The sequence below is a fragment of the Lepus europaeus genome, chromosome 22 (genome assembly GCF_033115175.1).
Source record: "Lepus europaeus isolate LE1 chromosome 22, mLepTim1.pri, whole genome shotgun sequence".
Classification (NCBI taxonomy): Eukaryota; Metazoa; Chordata; class Mammalia; order Lagomorpha; family Leporidae; genus Lepus; species Lepus europaeus.
The window spans coordinates 39,781,790-39,807,810 of record NC_084848.1 but is presented as its reverse complement, the minus strand read 5'-3'; the positions used below and the strand labels follow the sequence as shown (position 1 = coordinate 39,807,810).

At 43.3% G+C, this 26,021-nt stretch overlaps 1 protein-coding gene across 1 annotated transcript in view; it reads left to right on the top strand.

Annotated features, from left to right (window-relative positions):
* KCNH5 (potassium voltage-gated channel subfamily H member 5) overlaps positions 1–26,021 on the top strand; it is a 362,743-nt gene that overhangs the window by 107,428 nt on the left and 229,294 nt on the right. Inside the window, exon 7 of the mRNA XM_062181546.1 lies at positions 8,623–9,049. Within this exon, the coding sequence (XP_062037530.1) occupies positions 8,623–9,049 (427 nt within the window). The remainder of the gene's footprint in view (positions 1–8,622; positions 9,050–26,021) is intronic.

Here is a 26,021-nt window from a genome sequence, read left to right as displayed (position 1 = left end):
AATCTTTGTTGCATCCTCTATTCTGGTAGCTCCAGCTGGGATCCAGGTTACCAGTGTGATCGTCACCCATGAACCATGTATTTTAAATTGACTTACAATTCCTTGTTCCAGTATTGGTTTTTTCCCCCAATTTTTATACATTTCTAATATTTGAGTTCTTTTTTTTGGGGGGGGGGCAACATCTCTCTTATGAGGATGACCTCTGCGGTCACTGGAGAGATTAAAGAGAATGTGTTTTTCTTTTTCTTTTTTTTTTTTTTATTTTTGACAGGCAGAGTGGACAGTGAGAGAGAGACAGAGAGAAAGGTCTTCCTTTTGCCGTTGGTTCACCCTCCAATGGCTGCCGCGGTAGGCGCGCTGCGGCCGGCGCACTGCGCTGATCCGATGGCAGGAGCCAGGTGCTTCTCCTGGTCTCCCATGGGGTGCAGGGCCCAAACACTTGGGCCATCCTCCACTGCACTCCCTGGCCACAGCAGAGAGCTGGCCTGGAAGAGGGGCAACCGGGACAGGATCGGTGCCCTGACCGGGACTAGAACCCGGTGTGCCGGCGCCGCAAGGCGGAGGATTAGCCTGTTGAGCCACGGCGCCGGCCCGAGAATGTGTTTTTCATACTTAATGCCATACTCTATTAACACAACTCAAAGACACAGTGATTTTTTTAATTTCTACATTGGGCTGTTTAATCATATCAAAATCCCCAAAATTTACTCCCCATATTTGCTTGTCTTACAATATTTATTCTTTCATTTATTGAATGGGTTGACAGCTTCACTTGTACTGCATCGGCTTTGTCACTGATATACTCTTCAAGAAGTGTAGAGTCTCCTGAGTTGTTATAAAATGCAAACAGCTTTATAACAAAGTGATAGTTGCTGTAATAGAGATGTGCAAAGAGTGTATGATAGCACAGAAGGACAGTGAGTTCTCACAGTAGGGAAGAAGGTGAAGCTGTGATAATGGAGATGATGGGGGCAGGGAGGAGATGTAAGGAAATGCACAAAGAGGAGAGAGTGTTTGTCCTAAGCTGTATATATGATCCTAGCCATCAACAGGGTGGGAGGGAAGAATCCTCTAGGCTGAGGAAACGATTCACAAAGTAGCATGAAACCATATGGGCATTCAGGGACCTATGAGTAGCTGACCCTTGCAGCAGGATGGAGCCTACAGAGGAATTAGTGGGAGTGAGCCTGACCAGGTGAGCAAGAATCTTACGGCCCTTGCATGTCCTAGTAGAGAATTACTACTTAATCCTATGGGTGATGTGCTAACATGGAAGGATTTTAGATCAGAAAGGGACATAAATAGATAGATGTGCTTTTAAAAAATAGTAGGCTGGTAGCCTGGAGAGTGTGATCTGTGAATTAGAGGAAGCAAGAGTACAAGGGATCTTCAAAAATTTCATGCAAAATGTGTAATATGAAAAAAAAAAAAAACCTGTGCAGGGATTTCAATTTTTTTTTTGCATCAAAATAAACCTATTATTTCATTTCATTTTTTTCCATGAACTTTTTGAAGAACACATGCGAAGGTACTGTGGCTAATGTAGAGGATATTAGCATCACACAAGTGAGAAAACCAAGTCGTGAACTCATGACTTTGGCATGTCACAGGATCAGAGAAGAGAGGATTTACTAAGTAGGTACATTCTGAGCTCTGAGGCACTGTGAGTGGTGAGAACTCAGGAGCTGACAACCTGCTGCAGTGACTAGGGCTGAGTGACTGGGTAGATAATGATAAAGAACTGAATCGGGGAGGGTGAAGAAGGATTACTGTTGCCTTTTGAAAACTTCTGTAACCATGGGAAAATCCTAATGGAAGTGTGTAGCAGGAAATTGGCTAATGGTTGGGAACTCAGGGAGAGAGCTTTTTGGTTTGTGCTGAGAAGTGGACCTGTGCATTATACATGTGAAGATATTTCATTTTTGTACAATGCCACATTTTATTTGTTTAATTCTTTTTGAAGAAATTTTATTCATATAAAAAGAACAGATTTTATGCATTCCACACAGTTCCAAGGAGACACCACACTTCCATCACTCCCCTGCCTCCCCCAATGCCTTCCCCCACTCCCCACTCTTCATCAGTTTTTGCAAAGCAATCATTTTAATCCACTCTATATTCAGAGCTTAATTAACCCCTAATAACAATATTCAACAAGTAAAAAGTAGGGAGACCACAGCTCCACATGAGTACAAACAAGAGCTAAAATAACAATCATATCCCAAAAGGACCATTCAATTCCTATACATAATTTGGTATTCTGTATGAACTGCCACATATGATATTTATCTTTTTGAAACTGGCTTTTTCAACTAAGCATAATAGTTTCCAGTTACATCAATTTTGCTTCAGAAGACAGGACTTCATTCTTCTTATGGCTGAGTAGTAATCCATAGTATATAATTACCACATTTTCTTTATCCAGTCATCAGTTAATGAACATCTGTGTTGATTATACATCTTAGCTGTTGTGAATTGAGCTGCACTAAACATGGGGCTACAAATAACTCTTTCAAATGCAGATTTCATTCCTTTGAGTAAATTCCCGGAGTGGGATGACTAGGTCTGGGAAGAACATCATTCGTATTTGATTGGGATCACATTGAATCTGTAAATTGCTTTTGGTAGTATGGACATTTTGATAACCAATCTATGAACATGGAGGTCTTTTTGCATTTTTTGATGTTGTCTTCTATTTCTTTAATGTTTTGGAATTTTCATTGTAGAGATCTTTCACATCCTAACTGATTCATTGTGATGCAATGATTGTGAACAGCCCTTCTCTTGACTGTTGAGGAGCAGTGCTTTTTGTTTGTTTTGTTTTGTTTTGTTTTATTTTTTCTTCGTACATTATATTATTTGTTGAACTCTCTACTTAGTGTAGGATTAATCTTATAACTATACAGTTAACTGAAAATTGATCTTTGTAAAATATAAGAATGGGAAAGAGAGAGGAGGAAGAAGGGCGGGAGTATGGGTTAGAGGGAGGTAGGATGGGAAGAATCACTATGTTCCTACATTTGTATATATGAAATGCATGAAGTTGCATTACTTAAATAAAATTAAAAAATTATTTCAAGGTATTTTTTGTTGTTGTGGCTATTGTGAAGGAGACTGATCTTAGAGGTTCTTTCTTAGCCATGGCATTTTTTTTTTAACATAAATGCTATCATTTTTTGTGTGTTGATTCTGTATCCTGCTAACTTTACCAAACTCTCTTCTGGGTTCCAATAGTCTCTTAGTGGAGTCTTTTGGTTTCACTCTTTATATGATCATGTCATCTGCAAACAGGGATAATTTGACTTCCTCTTTTCCAATTTGTATTCCTTTGATTTCTTTCTCTTGCCTAACCACTTTGGCTAAAACTTCCAGAACTATATTGAATAACAATGGTTAATATGGGTACCCTTGTCTGGTTCTAGATCTCAGTGCAAATGCTTCCAATTTCCCCCATTCAGTATAATACTAGCAGTGGGCTTGTCATATAATGCCTTTATTGTGTTGAGGAATGTTCCTTCTATACCCAGTTTCCTTAAGGTTTCATCATGAAAGGATGTTGTGTTTTATCAAATGCTTTCTCTGCATCTATTGAAATAATCCTATGGCTTTCATTCTTCAGTTTGTTAATGTGCTATCTCACATTTATTGACTTGTGTATGTTTAACCATTCCTGTATACTTGGGATAAATCCCACTTGCTCTGAGTGATTGATCTTTCCTGATGTGTTATTGGATTCAATTAGCTAGTATTTTGTTGGGGAGTTTTGCATCTATGTTCATCAGGATATTGGTGTATAGTTTTCTTTTTTTGTCATATCTTTTTCTTTTTCTGGTTTTGGAATTAAGGTGATGCTGTCCTCAAAAAAGGAATTTGGGAGGATTTCCTCCCTTTAAATTGTTTTGAGTAGTTTGAGAATATGTGGAATTAGTGCTTCTTTGGAAGTTTGGTAGAATTCAGCAATGAAGCCATCTGGTCCTGGGTTTTTCTTTGTTGGGAGAGTTTTTATTACTGATTCAGTCAATCTCTGTCTTGGTTATTGGTCTGTTAATGTTTCCTTTGTCTTCATGACTCAATTTTGGTAGATTGTATGTGTTCAGAAATCTATCTGTTTCTTCTATATTTTCTGATTTTTGGCATCTAGCTGTACATAGCCATTCCTGATGATTCTTTTTATTTCTGTGGTCTCTGTTATTATACCTCCTTTTTTATCTTTGATTTTATTAATTTTGGGCTTCTCTATCCCCATTTTTTGGTTAGGTGGACCAGTGTTGTGTCACTATTGCTTATTTTTTTTTTTTTAAAGCAACTCTTCCTTTCATTGAGTTTTGTATCTTTTTGTTTCAATTTTGTTTATTTCTTCTCTAGATTTAATTTTGGATTTGTGTTGTTTAAATAGGACCATAAGACACATTGATAGAGCATTTATTTGATGCCTTTCTGTTTTCTTGATGTGAGCACCAATTGCTATAAACTTCCTTCTTAATTCTCTTTTGCAGTATTCCATAAGTTTTTTTAATTTTATTTTTAATTTTTAATTTTTTGATTTTTGACAGGCAGAGTAGACAGTGACAGAGAGAGAAAGACAGAGAGAAAGGTCTTCCTTTTTTCCGTTGGTTCACCCTCTAATGGCTGCCACGGCCGGTGTGCTGCAGCTGGCACACCACGCTGATCCTAAGGCAGGAGCCAGGTGCTTCTCCTGGTCTCCCATGGGGTGCAGGGCCCAAGGACTTGGGCCATCCTCCACTGCACTCCCGGGCCACAGCAGAGAGCTGACCTGGAAGAGGGGCAACCGGGACAGGATCGGTGCCCAGACCGGGACTAGAACCCGGTGTGCCGGCGCCGCAAGGCGGAGGATTAGCCTATTGAGCCACAGCGCCGGCCTCCATAAGTTTTTTTTATGCTGTGTGGACATCTTCATTTGTTTCTAGGAATTTTTTGATTTCTCTTTTGATTACTTCTATGACTCACTGTTTTCAGGAGTGTGTTGTTCAGTCTCCATGTGTTTGTATATGTTCCAGAGATTTCTTGAGTTGTTAATTTTCAGCTTCATTCCATGTGGTCAGAAAAGATACATGGTGTGATTTCAATTTTTTGGAATTTAAAGCTGAGACTTGCTTTATGGCCTAGCACATGGTCTATCCTAGAGAAAATTCCATGCACTCATGAATAGAATGTGTATTCTGCAACTGTAGGATGAAAGGTTCTATAGATACCAGTTAGATTCACTTGGCCCATAGTAGTAGATTAACTCTGTTGTTTCTTTGTTGATTTTTTTGTCTTGTTGATGTGTCCATTGATGATAGTGGGATGTTGAAGTCCCGCATTATTATTGTAGTGGAGTCTATCTCCATTAACATTTGTTTAAATAGCCTGGTGTCCTGGTATTGGGTGCCTAATATTTACTACAGCCACATCTTCCTATTGAATTCATCTGTTAATCATTACATAATGTTCTTGTTCCTTTTAATAGTTTTTGTGTGAAAAGTCTATTTTTTTATATTAGGATGGCTATACCTACTTGTTTTTGCTTTCCTCTAGCATGGAATATCTTTTTTCTATCCTTTTACTTTTAGTCCATATATATTTTTGTTGGTGAGGTTTGTTTGTTGTAGGCAGCTTATAGATGGTCTTATTTTTTTAAATCAATTCATCCAGTCTGTATCTTTTAGTGGGAGAAGTTAGGCCATTTATATTCAGGGTTATTACCGATTAATAATGACTTGTTCCTACCATTTTTCCATAAATATTTCTATTGTTTGCTTTGGATTTCCTATGTACTTTTACTAGGAGATTTTCTGCCTTCATATTCTTTCATAATGATGACTGTTATTTTCTATTTCTTGTGTATCATATCCTTAGGAATCATTTGTAAGGTTGGACAAATTGTGGCAAATTTTTTCAGTTTCTGTTTGTTTTAGAGGGTCTTTATTTTACCTTCATTTATAAATGAGAGCATTGCAGGGTACAGTATTCTGGGTTGACAGTTTCTTTTAGGACTTGGACTGTTTCTCTCTCTTTATTCTCTCTTATCTGTAGGGTTTCTGATAAGAAATCAGCTGTTAGTCTAATTTGGCATCCTCTGAAGGCAATCTGTCATTTCTTGCATGTGTATTTTGGCATCTTTATGTTTTACTGTTGAAAGTTGGGCTATGATGTGTTGTGGTGAAGATCTTTTTTTATTGTGTCTATTAGGAGTTCTGTGTGCTTCCTGTACTTGGATGTCCCTTTGTTTCTCCAAATTTAGAATGTTTTCTTTTTTATTTTGCTAAATAAGCCTTCTAATCCATTCTATATTTCCACACCTTCAGGAGGTCCTAAGATATGTATGTTTGGTTGTTTGATAGTATCCCATAACTCTAAATAACTCTAACTGCTAAATTTTTTTCTTTCTTTCTTTATTTTGTCTATTTCAGGTATTTCCAAAGACTTGTCTTCAAGGTTGGATATTCTTTCTTCTCTCTCATCAAGTCAGTTCTTGAGGTTTTCCACTCTGTTTTCTGTTTGATATATTGAATTATTCTTTTCTAATATTTCTGTTTTATTTCTCTTCAAAATCTCCTTCTCTTGGTAAAAATTTTCATCTCTATCATGTATGAATTTCTTTCTCTGTGCATCTGTTTTCAGAGAAAAGAAATCAGGTGGAAATAACTTTACTTTCTTCTATTTATAAAAAAAAAATATTTATTTGTTTGAAAAGCTGAGGGAGGGAGAGAGATCTCCCATTTGTTGGTTCACTCCCCAAATGCTTGCAACAGGGTAACAGATGGGGACAAAACCCGGAGCCTGCAATGTGGGTGGCTGGAACCCAAATACTTGAGACATCACCTGCTGCCTCCCAGGGTCTACTATTGCAGGAGGCTGGAATGGGGAGCAGAGCGTCTTGAAACAAGCCTTCCGGAGTGGGACGCAGGAGTTCCCAGTGGACTCAGCCACTGTGCCAAATGCCTGTTCTTTCTATGCAGTAAACAGAAATCCTACAATTTCTTCACATACTTGAGCTAACTAGAAAACAATATCTACAGCACTATTGTTTTCATTTTTAAATTGAGTTCTGAGTTCCTCATGGGTCTCAGAGCAGAAGCAAAGCATGTTTATGTTAATGTCCCCAGAGTTTAACTCAAAGCCCAGCATATCAAAGTGCTCGATAAATACTTGTTTTTGTATTTCTTTTTCACAACTACCCAATTCCATTTGTGAGGCTTTCTTGTTCTCTTTAATCCCTCTACCTTTCAACATCACAGGTCACCAAATTACAGCAGTTTGTCATTTAAGTTTTACTAATCCTACTGTTTTTAACTGCCTTTTCTTCCAAGTGTTCAAGTGAGATGAGAATTTATTTTAAGTCTGCGGTGGAAGCCACAGCAGTTGAGGTTACATTTGCAGTAGAGACCGGGCTAAGAAAACTGAAGTTGAGGCAGAAAGCAAGCTAGCAGAATAATTTTGCAGCCCTTCTACCTCCAAAAGGTCTTTTGTTTCTATTTCTTTGTTCTCTCTCTTTAAAATTTTTCTTCTGAAAAATGTTCAAAATGTAGTACTATCGGGGTCCGCTATCACAAAATCAACGCAGTCTTGACCTTGTTCACCTCTGCCATGTCACAACTGGAGTCTTGTTAATGACAGACACATTCTACTGCACCAGCCAATGTGTCCCTGATGATCAGAACCAAGCTCAGAGTTCAGTTGGACTCCTTGTCCACCCCTGGGAGTCAGAATTAGCAGTCATGGATTTGATTTGTTTTGGAGGTGATGATCAGATGAGCGTCTTCCTGGATCACCGCTCTATCTTTCCTCCTTGCCTATTCTGGGATTTTCCCCAGGAATGCATTTGTCCTCCCTCCTCAGGTGAACTGTCATATGCTTCCAAAAAAGTAACTATGGGACTTTTGTTGACTGAAGAAAAGCCATACTATGCTTTCATTTCGATAATGCTTTATTTGGCATTTTTTAAAAAGCTTCTCTACATATTATGAATTTTGTTGTTGCTCTTTTCTGTGTTGCTGGAGGGAGATTGGATTTCCTGGGCTATGCACAACAGGTTCAACTCTGTTCGCTTTTTCCAAGCTATGCAAATTTAGTGCTTATCCTGATGGTGGCAGGTGGTAGTGGGATCAGCCATGATATTTTCTCATTCTTCCCATGTGCACAGAAATAGTTTCTATTTGCTTGTCAGTAAGACGCTGCTTCCTTTTCCTGAAGTTTTGCTGTTTGTAGCTATTTTAAAGTAAGAAATAAAAAAGAAAAGTTTCAGAGCAAGGGAAAAATGTTGTAGGTAGAAGAAATAAAAGGTTGGACTCTGCCATTCCTATTTCTGCACTCCGTACATGTTGCATTGAGAAGTTTTCTCCTTTGGTTATTCAGTTTTTCCTCTGGGCCATTTAGGTGTCTGCTTTAATAGACCATTGTTTTATCTAATAATCCACAAATAGCCTATCTCTGGATGTGAAAGAACCTCCACTTTTAATAAAATGTTTGTCAGTTCGGCTTTTTCTCTTGTGTAAAATCAGAGCTATGTCATGGGCGTGTTCTTAGTCTACAAATGAGTGACCGAGTTCGTGATGGTGAGTCGTTGTGTTGTTTCCCCATTTTCTGTTCTGAAAGTGTCGTTTCTTTTCTTTCATTCAGGGAATCAGCAGCCTGTTCAGTTCTTTAAAAGTGGTGCGTCTCTTACGGCTGGGCCGTGTGGCTCGGAAGCTGGACCATTACCTAGAATACGGAGCCGCGGTCCTCGTGCTCTTGGTGTGCGTGTTTGGACTGGTCGCCCACTGGCTGGCCTGCATCTGGTACAGCATTGGAGACTATGAGGTCATCGATGAAGTCACCAACACCATCCAGATCGATAGCTGGCTGTACCAGCTGGCCTTGAGCATTGGGACTCCCTATCGATACAACAGCAGTGCAGGAATATGGGAAGGAGGACCCAGCAAGGACTCCTTGTATGTGTCCTCACTCTACTTTACCATGACAAGCCTTACAACCATAGGATTTGGAAACATCGCTCCGACCACGGATGTGGAGAAGATGTTCTCGGTGGCAATGATGATGGTTGGCTGTAAGTATCTCTTCTTTTCCTATTTAAAAAGGGCTGCTGTTGGCGATTTTCCTGGCTCCCGTCTATGATACGATTAAAATGAACTAATGTGTCATCAGAAAGGCGTTTAAGCCATTTCATTTGCAATTGATTTAATTTTAACTCAGCCTTAGAAAGTAAAAATGCAAATAATAGATTTTACTTTTTAAAATGAATTAGTATGTGAAAAACAGTGTGGATAGGGTGATCCAAACTCAGAATGGAAACTCTGGCATTTAATCCTGGTATTCATAGTTGTACCTGGCAGAGCTCTCCCGAACAATGTCTAGACAGGCAGCGTCTGGCACATTCCATAGGTTTCCTTGGCATTGTATTCAATTAGTTCCAAAAAACCATACAGAATCTGATGTGAGATATATAGGTTAGAAAATATTTTCTGAAATATTTATTTATTTATGTTGAAAATCAAAGTTACAGAGAGACAGAGAGACAGAGAGAGAGAGAGAGAGAAGGAGAGTGTGTGAGAGAGAGAGATTTTGTCTACTGATTCACTTCTCAGATGGCTGCAATGGCCAGCACTAGGCCAGGCCAAAGCCAGGATCCAGGAGTGTCATCTGAGTCTCCCACATGGGTGACAGGGGCTCAAACTCTTGGGCCATCTTCTGCTGCTTTACCCAGGCCATTAACAGGGAGCTGGGTTGGAAGTGGAGCAGCTGGGACATGATTCGGCGCCCACATGGGGCACTGGTGTTGCAGGTGGCAGCTATACTTCAGCTCTTACAAAATATTTTAATTAATAACTGAATTCCTGATTAAAACTTGATCTGCCTGATCTCGGGATACATTTTTATATAATTTTTTACAGTTAAGACTAGTAAAAGGGTTTATAAGTCATCTCTATTATGAACTCTCTAGGTTGACTGTGTGCCTAGTGGAGAGAATGAGAGGATTAGTAAATAGCCCATTTGGCAGTGACAGGTGTTGGGGTTTAGCGTGCATGTCTGAGTGCCACATGCCTTCATCATGGAAGTAGAGGGTCCCACGCAGGAGTCCAAAACTATGTTCTTTGCACTTACACTGAGAATGAATGGCCTGGGAAGGCCAGAACTTTAGAATAACATTAAGAACATTTTTTTGTTTTTTATTTTTAAAAATATTTATTTGAAAGGCAGAGTTAGAGAGAGAGAGAGAGAGAGAGAGAAGAGAGAGATCTTGGGCCATGGAATGTCAACATGATGGATCTGAGCAGGCCAGTTTCAGAGTTCCAAATGTCTGAAAACTGTTGGAGCCTCGGCATGAGCAGTTGTTTTACATCCGTTCCTCTGGTACTCCCTCGTATGATGCAGAAGCAAGAATGCACAGGTGCTATCTGTCGGTTCGAGCTTGAAATTAGTGGGAGAGTGGGGATTCCAAGTGTTGTTTGCCCCAGAGGCTTTCAGGAAGAAAATGTTCTCACAAACACATGGAAATTCCAGTGATTACTTAATTTATTTTTGTATGTACTTACATACAGTGAGTGGCAAGATATATTGCCAAAATGCTTTTGCAAATTCAAGAAGACAGCAATTTGTCAGCTTACTAGTTAACAATTTTTTTTTTTTTAATATCTGTGGTGGGGGGAGAGAGAGAGAGAGAGAGAGAGAGAGAGAGAGAGAGAGAGAGAATATGAGAATCTTCCATGCCTGAGTTCACCTTATCTTGGTCTCTGGTGAAGATACCTGCCAGGAAAGTAAGCACTCTCAGAGTTTTGTGGAAGCCCTGGTGAGCCTAACTATCTTGTCTTCCTTTGTGGATGTAGCTGGGTTGCCACGACCTTACATTTGTCTCTAGGCTTGTTGTTATAAGTTCTAAGAAGATAGTAGAAGTATCAACAGTCTTCTCCAGTTGCTTTGTATTATCTTCTTTCCAAATCTACCTGTGTTGGGAATTTTCACATAGATTCGGTTGAGTTTTCACAGCTTCTTTAGGTTCAGAGTTGGCTGCATTCCCTCTCTGTTTCATGTATGGTAATTGTACTTGGTCAGTCTAGATGTCTTTCTCTTCTCTTTTTCTTCTCTGCAGTTCTCTTGATTTAAAGATGAAGAGCTGGTTTTAAAGTTGGTCTTTTTTCTTCCCTGAGTTTCTTCTACTTCCTTTCAACACCTGAGCCGTAGTTATCTATTTACATTCTGACATCTTCTTGCCTGTTGACTTTGGTTTCTCTTTTATGCTTCGGAATAAGTCAGGTTTTTATAGTCAGACCATTCCAGGGAGAGGCCTTTTAGTGTCCTTCCTAGTCCTTGGGTTCTTGGTAATTTCAGGGCATATTTCATTTGGAACAACCCCAGCATATTAAAGGAATCTATCTAGACTCATGAAGTGCTGTAGTAACTTTGTGCAATTGCAAAATTTATTAGGTACACATACAAGAAATATCAACCAAATGTGGATATTGTAGCTGTTTGTAATCTTCATAACATGTTTTACTCTATACTAATACCAAGGAAAACCAATAACAACAAACCACTCGTGTTATCAGAACTGTGTGTGGGGTATCTGCCATAGCCAGGGATTTAGTGTTTTGTGTGTTTGTTTTTTGTGTGTGTGTGTTGGGGTGGGCAGTGGAGGAGGGAAGGATTAAAGAAAAGAGTGAGAAAAAAATAGAAATATTTTTGCTTTCAGCTGTGGGATTCAGGTCAGTCTGTGCTAGCTGTGTGGGGTGCACCATTTGTGAAAATGTATATTGGTAAGTTGATGGAGATACCCACTACAGCTACTTTATAGAGAAAAAAAAATCACTACTTGTAAATAATAGCCTCTTTTCCTGGAGAAAGTCATCTGAAACTTACATGCTTTCCAGCAAAATGTAGAAGCCTCAGTGGCCGCCCTTCTTCCATGGGCTTTCCTGTCTGATTCAGAGGCTCCTGCCACCTTAACATTAAATTGCTTGTGCATTCTGTCTAGGAATTCGGTCTCAAAGTTCGCCCTCTGGATATCAGATGAATCTTGCAAAATATTATGGCTGTGATTCTCCCCTCCCATCTCAGTCGCTTGATTGTGGCTTCCAGATCTCTTCCAAGAGCAGGACCACAGGATAGTTCTTTGTCTGCTACCTGGACATCTCTTCAACTTGAGTCTTTGCTTCCCACACTTGCCAGTGTGGAGAATCATGGTCAGATTCCCACGCGGGAAGGGCTGCTTGGTTCTTGAGCACACCTCTGTCCTCATGGCATTCTTCACGGCAGATTTTCCCCTTCGCGCCTTGGCAGCCTTTATGCCTCACATGACCTCCGTGGCTCTGTGTCAGCCATTACTTCCCCATAGTAGTAGTGTCCTACCCATTGCTCTGTGTATGTCCACTAGTGAATGAATCCAGCTGCTTTGCTGACATTCACAGAATTCACTACCGAAGGACTCTGAGACACGGAATATTTTCTCAGTGTAGTTCAACAGCAGTTGCGGAAAATAGCATGTAATTTTCTTTTTTTTTTTTTTTAGATCAAGATGTGGGTAATCTCTTTGCTAATTTGCTCAGTAAATACTTAATGATGCCTTCTTGAAATATTTTCTAATCCATTTCATTTACATAATCTTATTATTGAGCCCTTAATAATATTCTATTTTCCAAAGATTAGCAGACTGACTAATTTTGCTGCTACTCAGAAAGTACCTTAGTATACTGATGATTTGTTTTGATGGCTATGAAACAAAGGAATATGAATATGGAATTTTTCTAACATGATTATCCTCTTGTTAATATACTTTTATGAAACCTCTTCTAAGGATTCATCAAGAAAGCAATTATTTAGTTATTTCTTCATTACTAAATTATCACATAAATCATCTTTCATTTGAATCCAGTCATATAAAGAACTCCACATTTGCATCTTTTACTACAATTAAAAAGAAACATATAAAATAAAGATGTGAATTACACATAACTCTGCCATAAATAATTCATATTCAATTATAATTGCTCTCTCTCCAAATATGTGTTTATATTTGTTTTAATACTCTACTTAATACATCATTAAACATGTAGACGGCATATGTCAAAAGGCTTCAAAGGTTGGATTTTGGGTATTCATTTCACTTAAAAGCGTTGTTGCTCTTTCCGGCTTAGTTTTTATGTTGATGCAGCCTGGCTAGTGTGATTTGTGATGATCAGAAACTGGCATCTGCTGTGATGCCAGGCAAACTGCATCTGAAAAAGTAAGACAAAGCAGAACTAAAAACTATAAATATGAAAATTGCAGAGTTTTAGTTGGTAGACAGGAAATCCAGTCATAATGATGCCAATTTGCAATTTTCAAATAGGATGTAATTGATGATAGCTTAAACAGTCTAAAAACTTGCTGTAATTGACTGGTACGGTTTGTAATGCAGCAGACAAATGGTTTAGCACATTTACAAGGATAGCAGGACCATCTGCCAGTGGGATGTGTGTGAAGGGAAATTTCAATCTCCTTGTGGGTGGTTAAGCACCACAAGGGAGCGTTTAGTTACACACTGGTCATCCAGCATCCTGCAGAAGAGACCAGTGCCACACAGCCTATCCTCAGGTCGATGAGCTCATTGAACATCCTCTGTGGGATTCAGATAGAAGCCACATGGAGATGATGCCTTCCCCCACCCCACACCGGCTCTTCTCCATAGGAAGAGGAAGTAAATGTAAGACGACGAGCCCTAGAGATTGGAAGGATACAGAACAAGTTGTGACCTCAGAGTTTTCAAATCTATCTGTGTTTCAGCTGTTTTTCAACTGCGAAATACAGGAGTTGAAATAAATGGCTTTTTTAAGGTTCCATTCAAGGCTAACATTCTATACGGCTCTAAGTCCAGGAGTGCAGTTATGTCACTGTCCATGGAATGGAGTTTGTTATTGGAGATGAGGTTAGGAAAGGAGGTGGTGTTAGAATGATCCCAGGGCTCCTCAAGCCCAGGGCCTTCCTTGTTTTAGGGAGAACAAGGTGTGGATGCGATGGGAAGTGTTCAGTAAAGAGTTGAGAGGAAAACTCGGGAATATTATGCAGAAAAGAGAATATGCTTTTGGAAGGTGCTTTGTTCTCCGTATGGGCTAAGGGAGTGTCCCAGCAGTTCATCTGTTGGAGGCTTGGTCCCCTGTGGTGATGGAGTAAGATAGGGGACCTTGAAGAGATGGGGCTGCCAGCGCCATGGCTCACTTGGTTAATCCTCCGCCTGTGGCACTGACATCCCATATGGGCACCGGGTTCTAGTCCTGGTGCTCCTCTTCCAGTCCAGCTCTCTGCTGTGGCCAGGGAGGGCAGTGGAGGATGGCCCAAGTGCTTGGGCCCTGCACCCGCATGGGAGACCAGGAGAAGGCACCTGGCTCCTGGCTTCGGATCAGTGCAGCGCCGGCTGTGGCAGCCATTTGGGGAGTGAACCAATGGAAGGAAGACCTTTCTCTCTGTCTCTCTCACTGTCTATAACTCTACCTGTCAAATACTTTTTTTTTTTTTTAAAGAGAGATGGGGCTTAGAGGGAAGAAATTAGGCCATGGGGAGCACTGCTCTCAGAGGGAATGAATTAGTTCTCATTGGACCCTGGTCATCCCCCAAGAGGCTGGTTAAAAATTCAGCAAGGCTTGCTTCCTCGACCCTCTGCCTTCCTGCCTCGCCACGTATTCCCTCCGCATATGATCCCTGCATTGTGACACCGTCTGCCGTGAGGTGCCATTCTCTTGACCTGCTGCACCATGAGATACGTGAGCTTTTCTTTACTCATTCCCCAACCTCAGGTAATTTGCAACAGCCAAGGAAGACACACTAACTAAAAGAGATGGAGTGCTTTGTTGTGTAGGAATTAGGTAGGCAGGAAGACTGGAAGGCACCTGTTTCAGTGTGAAGGGTCTTTGCACCGTGCCCAGCGGGAACTCAGAAAGGTGCTTGGCCTACGTGGGCGTCGGGGAGGCTTGACTGTGACTTGCTACCCTTCCCAAGCTTCCAGCACCTTCTTCTACAGCTTTTCATAAGTGATGGCAGGTGATTCAGGTAGGATGTTAAGCTGTATGTTAAAATTTCCTCGCCCTTGGTCTTGTGGTACAGGTAGGAAGTGGAGTGTGAACATGCTGATTTGTCATTTCTGGTTTTAGTTTTAGCCAGATGGAGAGATCTTTAAGCCTACTGTTTATTTTGGAAACTGGGTCAATTCTTTGCGTCGGCTTTACCCCAGCTTGTATAAAATACTTCTTTTTTCTTTTCTTTCCTTTAATGAGCTGAGTATCCTATGAGCAAAAATATTTTGTGGAGCCCAAAGTTCTGGGTTATAGACATTTTTTTTATGGTTTAGTAGTTCAGGTGTATAGTTCAGGAGCTAGAAACAGACTGTGTGATGTTCACTTTATTCCCTGTTTCTTATTCAAAGTAGAGCTTGTATTTTTTGCAGGATGTTCTTTTATATCCATGTTTCTTTTTATGCTGAACCACATTTTCACAAAGCCTCTCAGATTCTGAAAAGGTTGAGCTTTTCCAGAAAACAACAGAGCATTTTTTCAGCGGTCTATTAAGTAGGTGGAACACTTGGCAAGGTCTTGGTCTCTGGAACTTCCCTGTGTCCTTGCATGGTTCAAAATTATTGAATTCGTTCAGCATTGCGCTGGGTGTCATTGAAAGGGTTTGTATTTGGGAGACAGTTAATACTTCCTGGTTTTCCCTGAGCTTGTGATGTGGTGAGAGTATCGGCTGAGAAAACTGCTGAACCATCCCTCTCTCTACCCCATGCTCTTCAATCCTGTCCCCATACACATCTCCATTGCAGAGTCTTTCTCTGCCTCCACCTTTACCTCCTCCCCTCTTTCTGATGTGAGTTAAGAGCTAAGACTTTGAGCAGGGGAGGAAGTTGGACTTATAAGGCTGGGGCCTGTGTCTTCCTGCTCAACATTGCATATTTAGTGCAAACATTGTCTTCTATTTTATAGATACACTCTTGAACACACATCGAATGAATGCATGACAAACGTTCACCTCGCTCAGCCTGAGATAGTGCAGGAAGCTTTCTTGGAGGAAGTGACTCTTGAGCCCAGAGTACAAAACCAAGGTGGTAAAGGAAACAGGAGCTAGAAACAGACTGTGTGATGTTCACTTTATTCCCTGTTTCTTATTCAAAGTAGAGCTTGTATTTTTTGCAAGATGTTCTTTTATATACATGTTTTATATCCATGTTTTATATCCATGAAATACATACATTTCAAAATTTGTTACACCGAAATAAAGTTATCTTTTAAAAATTACAAAAAGGTATTTATTTATTTGAAAGAGAGGGAGGATGGGAAAGAGAGAGAGAGAGAGAGAGAGAGAGAGAGAGAGAGAGAGAATTTTCCATCCACTGGCTGATTGATTCTCCAAATGCCATCAACAGTCAAGACTGGGCCAAGCTGAAGCCAGGAGCTGGTAGCTCAGTCTGTGTCTTCCACGTGGGTGGCAGGGACTTACGTTCGTGATCCATCCCTGTTATCTTCCAGGACACGTGTTAGCAGCAAGCTAGAACTGGAAGCAGAGTTGGGACTCAAACTCAGGTGCTCTGATAAGGGATGTAGATGTCCAAAATGGTGTTTTAACTGCAATGCTAAAAGGCCACCCCTTGTCTTTTAATTTTTCCCATGAACTTTTTGAAGAACTCTTGTTTGAAAAAAACAAAGGAATGAAATAGCTTGGCCTTTTTTAATGAACTCCTTGCATTTCACTTTGCCTTAAGTGGCAAGCAGAGGGGGATGAGGATAAGGAATTTGTGTTATTCTAAAAGTTGTGGGATAAATAAGAAGCATTTGAGTCTTTGTTGTGGAATATGGCTTGGAGAGGATAAAGGCTGTGGGAAAAGATGTGTCTTATGAGGCCGTTGCAGTGGTCCAGCAAGATGTAACCTGAAATGGAGCTAGATGGAAGTTAATATGGGTTTGGAGTTGACAGACTTTTTAAAAATTTTTGTTATTAAATAACCAATTTGTTTGAAAGGTAGAACAACAGAAAAAGAGGGAGAGGCAGAAGAGTTATCTTTCATATACTGGTTCACTCCTCAAATGGCTGCAAGAGGTGGGTCTGGGCCAGGCTGTCGCCAAGAGCCTAGAACTCTCTCTGTGTCTACCACACGGATAACAGGGGCCCAAGGACTTGAGCCACCTTCCACTGCCTTCCCAGGCACATTAGCAGGAAGCTGGATCAGAAGCTGAGCAGCTGAGAGTAGAAATGGTGCTCCAGTTTAGGAAGCCAGTGTCACCCACGCCATCACAAGGACACCCACAATATATCCTTACTCCCGTCCCCACTGGAAAGGACAAGTAGTAACTGCTTCAGGCTTCACGAGCCCCAGGTTTCCGGGCATCTACTTCTGCTGCTGGAGTGCTAAGGCAGCCATAGACAATACATACGCAGGGACTTCAAAAGCCCAAGGAAAATGGCTTTACAAATAAGTTCATTTTAGTGCAAAAAATACTGAAATTGTAGGCAAGAGGACTCTTTAAAAAAGTTCGTGGATATTGTATGTTATAAAAAAAGCCACATGGATGGAGCCAGTGATGTGGTGTAGCAGAGAAAGCCACCACCTGTGATGCTGGCATCCCATATGGGTGGCAGTTCAGCTGCTCCACTTCTGATTCTGCTCCCTGCTAATGTGCATGGAGTGGCAGTGGAAGATGGCCCAAGTGCTTGGGCCTTTGCACCCACATGGGAGACCCACAAAAAACTCCTGGCTCTTGGCTTCGGCCTGGCCCAACCTCAGCAGTTGGGACCATTTGGGGAGTCAACCAATGAATAGAAGACCTCTCTCTCTCTCTCTTTCTGTCTCCTTCCCCTCCACCCCCATCCCCCCACCATAACTGTGTTTCAAATAGATAAAGTCAATCTTTAAAAAAAAGAAACATTTGGAGGTTTCAAAAATTTTTTGCACCAAAATAAACAACTTTTAGTTCAATTTTCCATGAACTTTTTGAAGTGCCTTGGTAAATGAGCTTGCCTGATGTCCCTATTAAACATTAGAGATCTTATTTATGTATTTAGCAGGCAGAGTTACAGAGAGAGAGAGAGAGACAGACAGAGAGAGAGAGAGAGAGACAGAGAGAGAGACAGAGACAGAGAGAAAGAGAGCAAGAGCCATTCAACCTTTAAACAGATGGCAGACAAAAGTTGGAACATGGTCTACAGTTTCATAGTCTGTGAAGAGATGGTAGACTTTGTAGTCAAACTTGAGTTCCATGTTTTCCTTTGTTACGTATTAGGAATTCATAGTTTATCTAAACTATCACATGTAAAATGGAGATAGTAGTCCATGCATTCCAGAGTGATTCAGAATACCCAGAAAGAGATTATATGCAAATTGATGAAAAAATTTCAGTGTTGTGATTGGTGAAGGAACAAATATGTCTGTTACTGTAGAAGGAGAACTTTGAAAGGACTTGGGGATTTTTGGAAAATTCTGCTGAATGAGTAGTGAAGTTCTGTTGTTAAAATTTATTTTATTAGAGAGAGAGAGAGAGAGAGAGAGAGAGAGAGAGAGAGAGAGGTTTCCATATCTGGTTTACTCTCTAAACGCCCACAGCAACCAGAGCTGGACCAAGCTGAGTCAAGATTCGAGAACTCCATCTGGGTATCCCAGGTGGGTGGCAGCGATGCAAGTACTGGAGCCATCATCTGCCACCTCCAGAGGTGCTCATTAGCAGGAAGCTGGATCATAGGTCGAGCCAGGTCTTGAACCAGGCATTCCCTTACAGGACGTGGGCATCCCAAGTGACTTCGTAACCACCGTGCCAAAAGCCTGTCTGAGTGAAGCTCTTTTTTAAAGCGGGAAAGAAGGAGCAGGTGTTACTGAAGGAAGTGGGTAGCTTTCTGTCCCCCTCCCCCACAGCAGGTCGTTCATTCAGTCGGAGACGCTGGTCTGAGATCCAGAGTTGTGGGGCATGGAGCGATCTCTTTGGGAATCTTAGTGCATAGAGAGGAACCAAGGTGGAGGCACAGGAAGAGTGCAGCTGGCCAAGGCGCACACTTTTGGAAGCAGAGCCGCAGAGGGACTAGGAGAACTCAGCAGCGAGGCATGGCTCCGGAAAGAGAGTCTGTTGCCAACAGCAGGTGAGAGGGCTTCAAGGAAGAAGGGGGAACCACAAGATAATTTGGACGGCAAGTTCCAAGAGATCTGCTGTCATTGGGTGGTCACTGGTGACTGGCTATGAGTAGTTCTATTGAGCAGCTTGGGGGGAGGGAGTCATATAGAGAATTTCTAGGACCGAAACCAATTTTTTTCTATATGAAGGAAAATAATTTTGTTAGTTATTAACCTAGTGGAGGTAGATTATGCTATTATATTTGCTAATTACTGCTAGCTTTTTTTTTTTTTTCTGAATCAACTTTCAGGTAAACAGAATATGTTTAAATTTGATTATTGGGCACATAACCTTACATAAAGTTCTTCTTTTGCATTATAAAATAGACATTAAGATTGACTTGAAGAGAAGTTCTTACGAAATTTCACTGGCCAGGACTGTTGCTGTGGAACAGTGGGTTGAGCCACTGCCTGCGGCGCCAACATCCTATGTGAGCACTGGTTCAAGACTAGGCTACTTCACTTCCCATCCAGCTCCCTGCTAATGTGCCTGGGAAAGTGACAGAGGATGGACAAATTCTTGGCCCCTGCACCCACGTGGGAGACCTGGATGTAGCCCCTGGCTCTTGGCTTTGGCCTGGCCCAGTCCCAGTCTTTGTAGCCATTTGGGGAGTGACTCAGCAGGTGGAAGGTTTCTCTCTCTCTCTCTCTCTCTCTCTGTGTGTGTGTGTCTCCCTCTGCCTCTCTGCCTTTCAAATAAATAAGTAAATCTAAAAGAAAACCCTCCCTGGTCAGGAAGAGCTATTTTAGTCAGAGGAGAATTTTCTTCACTGAGGACTAAGATTGTTTGTTGATCTCAGAAATCTAGTTTTGATTCCTAACAAAATGTGCAGTGCCCAGGCAAGAGTGCCACCTCACAGGTGAGGCTGGTTTCTGCTAGAAGGAAAACAGAGGGGACTTGCATGATTAGTACAGTTTTGTGCCATTCTGGGCATGATGTGTCTCCAGCAAAACTCATCTAGAAATTTTGTGGTACTGGGAGTCAGGGATTTTAAGAGGAATTGTCTTTTTTTGGAGGAGACTTCGTTCTCACGGGAGTGGGTTAATTCTCAGGAGAGCAGGCTGTCATACCGCAGGTCGGCTCCTTCGTCTCTGTCCTGTCTTCTGCTTGCACCTGCTTGCCACTCTCAAATGTACTTCTTAGATAAGGTGTCTGCTGGGTCTTAATGCAGCACGCGGCGCTCCCCAGATGGAACTACACAGCCTTGAGCTTCCCTGCCTCTGGAACCAGGAGATACAGAGACCACCTTTCTTTATAAACTGCCTAATCTGAATTAACTTGCCACAGCTACGGAAAACAGACTGAGCCTTGTGGTACTAAGGATCATGGACATCATTTTATTTTTTCTCAAAAGGAAATCTTGAGAAATTTTTCACAGGTTTAAAATACATAACTGAATATATATATTTATCACTTGCTAAAATGCATGTTATACTAAAAGGCCTTTATAAGCATGAATTTTTGGTGTGTTTAGATAGGGGGTTTTCTTTGGTGCAATTTCTAAGCCAGTCCCTAAGTGATTGCTTCTTGTTTTTTTGTTGTTGTTGTTGTTTGTTTTAAGATTTATCTTATTTATTTGAAAGACAGGGTTACAGACAGAGGTAGAGACAGAGAGAGAAAGAGAGAGAGATCTTCCATCTGCTGGTTCATTCCCAAATGGCCACAACAGCTGGAGCTGTGCCAATCTGAAGCCAGGAGCCAGGAGCTTCTTCAGTCTCCCATGTCAGTGCAGGGGGCTTGGGCCATCCTCTGATGCTTTCCAAGATTCATTAACAGGTAGCTGGGCCAGTGCTGTGGCTCACTAGGCTAATCCTCCTGCAGCACTGGCACCTCAGGTTCTAGTCCCAGTTGGGGCGCCAGATTCTTTCCCGGTTGCTCCTCTTCCAGTCCAGCTCTCTGCTGTGGCCCGGGAAGGCAGTGGAGGATGGCCCAAGTGCTTGGGTCCTGCACCCACATGGGGGACTAGGAGAAGGCACCTGGCTCCCGGCTTCGGATCGGTGCAGCGCGCTGGCCGTGGCGGCCATTTGAGGGGTGAACCAACAGAAGGAAGACCTTTCTCTCTGTCTCTCCCTCTCACTGTCTAACTCTGCCTGTCAAAATCAAACAAACAAACAAACAAACAAAAAAAAAAAACGAAACAAAACAAAACAAAAAAAAACCAGGGAGCTGGATTGGAAGCAGAGTAGCCAGGACTTGAACCAGTGCCCATATGGGATACCGGCGCTACAGACCGGGCATTAACCCACTACACCACAATGCTGGCCCCAAGTGATTGCTTCTTACCTACTTATTTAACATTTATAAATCGTGCTGAGATGGTGTGTCTAGGAAGTCAGGTGCCAGGCATACAGTGCCGGCTCTGGGTTGTTTGTGTAGGTAAGATCTCTTTGGCATGAGAGCTATATCCAAGATGATGCTGAGGAAATACGGAAAACTTTAAAAATTCTCTTTGAAGCTTGTTATAGCTACCCTTTTAGAAGCTAGTTCTATAGCTACCTTTTTAGATCTTATCTTCTTTCATGTTTAAATTATTTTTAACAACCCTGAAACATCTCGATCTGCAAAGATCAAATTTAGGAGGCTCCCTGATTTAAAATAAGTGCAAGACAAGGACGCTTAAGTTCATGCGTCTGTTTGAGCATTGGCAAAGAAGACAGGTCTAGGACTGGCCTCCCTGATGAGACTTTATTACAGGAATCATAGATGTTGGGATCTTTTCTTACACTGGGCTGCTGGTGAGCTTGCCTATCAGTTTCTTGAGAAAAGACCACAAAGGACCTGACCGTAGTGTGTTCCCCAACTTCCTTCTTTCACGAGAGAGAGCCCAGATGGGGAATAGCAACTCTTTCCTCCTATCCATACTCTGATACCCTAAGTTCTTTCACCCCCTGGCCTTTTGCTGCATCAGGCCTTAAAAAATATCCCCAGGAAGCCGGCGCCGTGGCTCACTAGGCTAATCCTCCGCCTTGCGGAGCCGGCACACCCGGTTCTAGTCCCGGTCGGGGCACCGATCCTGTCCTGGTTGCCCCTTTTCCAGGCCAGCTCTCTGCTGTGGCCAGGGAGTGCAGTGGAGGATGGCCCAAGTGCTTGGGCCCTGCACCCCATGGGAGACCAGGAGAAGCACCTGGCTCCTGCCATCTGATCAGCGTGGTGTGCCGGCCGCAGCGCGCCTACCGCGGCGGCCATTGGAGGGTGAACCAACGGCAAAAGGAAGACCTTTCTCTCTGTCTCTCTCTCTCACTGTCCACTCTGCCTGTCAAAAATAAAAAAAAATATCCCCAGGGTTGCCAAACCATAGCTGGAGCCAAGGACACAGCCCTGTGCATAGGAGCCGCTGATGTGCAGGGCTCAGCATCTCATTTAGCTGCTGTCCTCTCACAGCTCTTCCTGTGTGGGTTATACGTTTTCTCTGTGTGCCTCTCCCGTGGCTGTGACATCCTCTCCTCAGTCCAGCTAATGGCCTTTCTTCTGCTGGTTTCAAAAAGAAGAGGATAACAGGGGTGGATGTGCTCGTCTGCTCTCCCGAGTCTGCTCTCACAAAGGAGGGGTGGAGAAGGCACTGAGGCAGCCCCGGCCTCATGGGCGCAGTGAAGTGGCTTTGATTCTGAGTCGGGGTAGGGGGGAGACTCGGGCCAGACACTGGCCTGGTTTGTTCTGTGCTGTCTAGAAAGGTCCATAAGGCTGCTGTGTGGAAAACAGACTGTCAGGGGTCAGGCTGGAAGAAAACAGCCAGGTTCATAAGCAAGGTGCGAGATGGGGTGGCATTTAGAATTCGCTTGGTCTTAGGGCCAACAAAAACAGGAGGGGAAGAGAGGAAAAAGTCCGGGTCTATTTAAGGGTTTTGGTACAAGCTGCGGCTGTGCTAAGTTGAGGATGGCCATTTGTCAAGTGGACAGTTTATGAGTCCTGTGGACTGGTCCGGGGTACAGAGATTTGCCTTGGCGCCTTAACGATTTCCTTCCCTCCATCTGGTTGCCCTTGTTTGTGTTGTTCACTTCTCTTTCTCCTGCTTCTTTCACATCAGCCCGTACACAGGCCCCCACCTTTTCAGGCCTGACACCGAACGTCGGTGAAGAAAGCACTGGACTGACCTTGCATCCCCTTTCTACCCTCTCCGCTATCGGTTCTGCCCCCTTCGCGCTCCCTAGGTGTGTCTTTACCGCCTTTCCTCGATCACTGCCCGCTGGACGTGTGCGCCTGCCCTGTCCGCTCCTCAGCTGCGTTTGCCGGATTTCACAGAAGATGCTTTCTCGTCCGCGTGGAAACAACCTCCTTTGCTTCCCGGATGTTTCTGTCTCTTGCTCTTTCCTCTCTGTTTGCTTTGCTGGTTCACGTTACTGCTTCTCTTCCGTACTGAAAACTCTGATCTTGGGGCAAATTGTTGGAAGATCAAGGGCTCCTGATAGAGGAGCAGTGTTTCCCACAGGAGTGCTCTGGTGGGGACCAGCCAGCTCCCACACACCTCCACACCCTCCTCCTGGAGTCTCACTGTTCCAGATCCTGCTTTGTGTGTGTTTGGCTCCAGGGGCCTCTCTAAAGGCTGTGAAGTCCGTAGCTCCTGTTAGTGTAGTAGCATAGACCAAGCTTTAAATTGGCTCACTGTGTGACAAATGAACCCACCTAAGACCCCCGACCCACCAAAAGACAGACTCGGAAACAAGAAGGAAGCCGAAAACAGGTGTTTGTGCCTCCTCCCTCCCTAGGCTGGAGAGCAGTGACCAGCTGGTGGAGGCAGTCCGGGAATTCAGGCATTCAACTCCTGCCAAGCCAAGATCCCGTCCCCCTGATTCCCATGGGCGGAGCCACATGGGAGGTGCAAGGTGGATCCAGACGGCAGCTAAGCAGCAGTTGGGTAATAAAGGAATGGGTACCCAGACCAGCTGCTGGGCAGATAGGAGAAGGGGTGTGGGGACTGGCTGGGGTTAGGAGAGGGGGCAACACAGGGAGGGGACTTGTGGTGAGAGTGATACTTGGAGGGGCGCTTTTGACAATGGTTGGTTCAGGCTGATGGCAGGAACTGATGTGAACAGAGGCCTTGTGGTTACTGAAGACAGATACAGTTGGGGCCATCAGTTACCAAAAAAGGGCAAAGTGTAAGACCTGTGCAGCAGTTAACCTGCTTTGGGGTTTTCCCCCTGGCTCCCTGCACGCCTGGAACCTCCTTTGCAGATGGGCACCAGGCCCTGGCATCATGGCTGTACTATGGCTAAGCTAAATTCTTAGGAAAATACACCACTGAGCCACTTCTGACGAGCGCCACGGCAGAGAAGGGGCTGCTGGTGTTGCAGAGTGAGAGGCAACCTGAGAAGCCTGGTGCACAGCTTGGCAGGCAGGGGCGGGAAGAAGCTTGAGTGACAGTGGCAACCGGAAGAGACCCTTCAGGAAGGGCTCTGTGTTCCTTCATAGCTCTGTGATGGGGAAACAGGGAGAGGGAGAGGGAGAGTGAGGGGGGAGGGGGAGGGGAAGAGAGAGGGAGGTCTTTCATCTGATGAAATTGGCCCCAATTGGCCGCAATTGCTGGAGCTGCGCTGATCTGAAGCCAGGGGCCAGGAGCTTCTTCCGGGTCTCCCACGTGGGTGCAGAGGTCCAAGGACTTGGGCCATCTTCCAGTGCTTTCCCAGGCTATAGCAGAGAGCTGGATCGGAAAAGGAGCAGCGGGGACTAGAACTGGTGCCCATAAGAGATGCTGGCACTTCAGGCCAGGGCATTAACCCGCTGTGCCACAGCGCAGGCCCCCATTCTTCAATTCTTCATCTGTTTATGGTGTACCTCTTCACCTCAGATCAGAGCCCCGAAAGCAGTGAGCTTCTCTGGGTCAAGTGTGCATCCCTGCTGCAGCAGGGGCAGCGTAGGTGCTCAGTAAATTCTTTGGGCGCAGTGGAGAGTTTGTGATTCTCTGCATTTGAAATGCTGTGATTTCAGAGCAAAGCAAAATGACACCAGTTCTCCGGACTGGGTTCTTCAGAGTGGGTTTATATTTTTACACGCCAGACCTTAGATGTGTGAACATGTCTACAACAGCACTAACTTGGTGACACACTCGCTGCTTGGACACCTTTCCCAGTGCCCTTGGCTGCTGGATCTGACCTACGGTGGGCCTGGCCTCTCCGTTTGCACATCCCAGACTTGTGAATGGGAAGGAAGCAGGATACAGCCCACTGCTTTGGGATTGCCCCTGGACCTGTGCTTAATTCCTTTTTTCACCTCATGCAGTGTCTCCTGTTCTTCCCACTTGTGTCTCACTGCCCCTCCCCCCATGTGTTCTGGGAAAAGGGCTATGATTTTAACAGCAAAAACAAAATAGCAGAAGAACAACAACAACAAAAAGCCATTTGCCGTCTCCAGGGCCTGGCAGTTGCAAAGGAAATCTATGCTTCAATTGAGATGACTGTTTTGGCTGTGCGCTTTAAAGAAGACTGATTTGAGACTCAAAGCTAAGCTGCTTCCTTTGTTCTCGGCTGTATCCACACTCCTCTTAGAAAAATGCCTGCTCCGATTTCTGTGGGAGGCAAGCAGAGGGACCGTGCTGAAGAACCAGGAGGTAGAGGGACTGGAATAAATGAATTTGTCATTGTCCCAGTGTTCTTGAGTCACTGGTCAGAGAGAAGGCTCACCTGGAAATGTAAATGACGTGGAGACAGCTGTCTACCACAGGTGGGCTGGGTGACAGTTTGGATTTTCTCTCCTCCATGGGTAACACGAGGTCAGGACTGTCTCCATTTAAATCAGAAGCACAAATACCCTTTCTGTCGCTGCGCTTGTTTGCTAAAGAAATACATGTCTTTTAGTGAAATTTGTGTCTCGAAAAAAGGATGTGCTGAGATTTCAGTGGCCTCTGTGGGTCTATGACTCTAACTGCCAATCTAGTCATTAGAGAGATGCTTCCAGAGGGAGAAAAGGTGACAT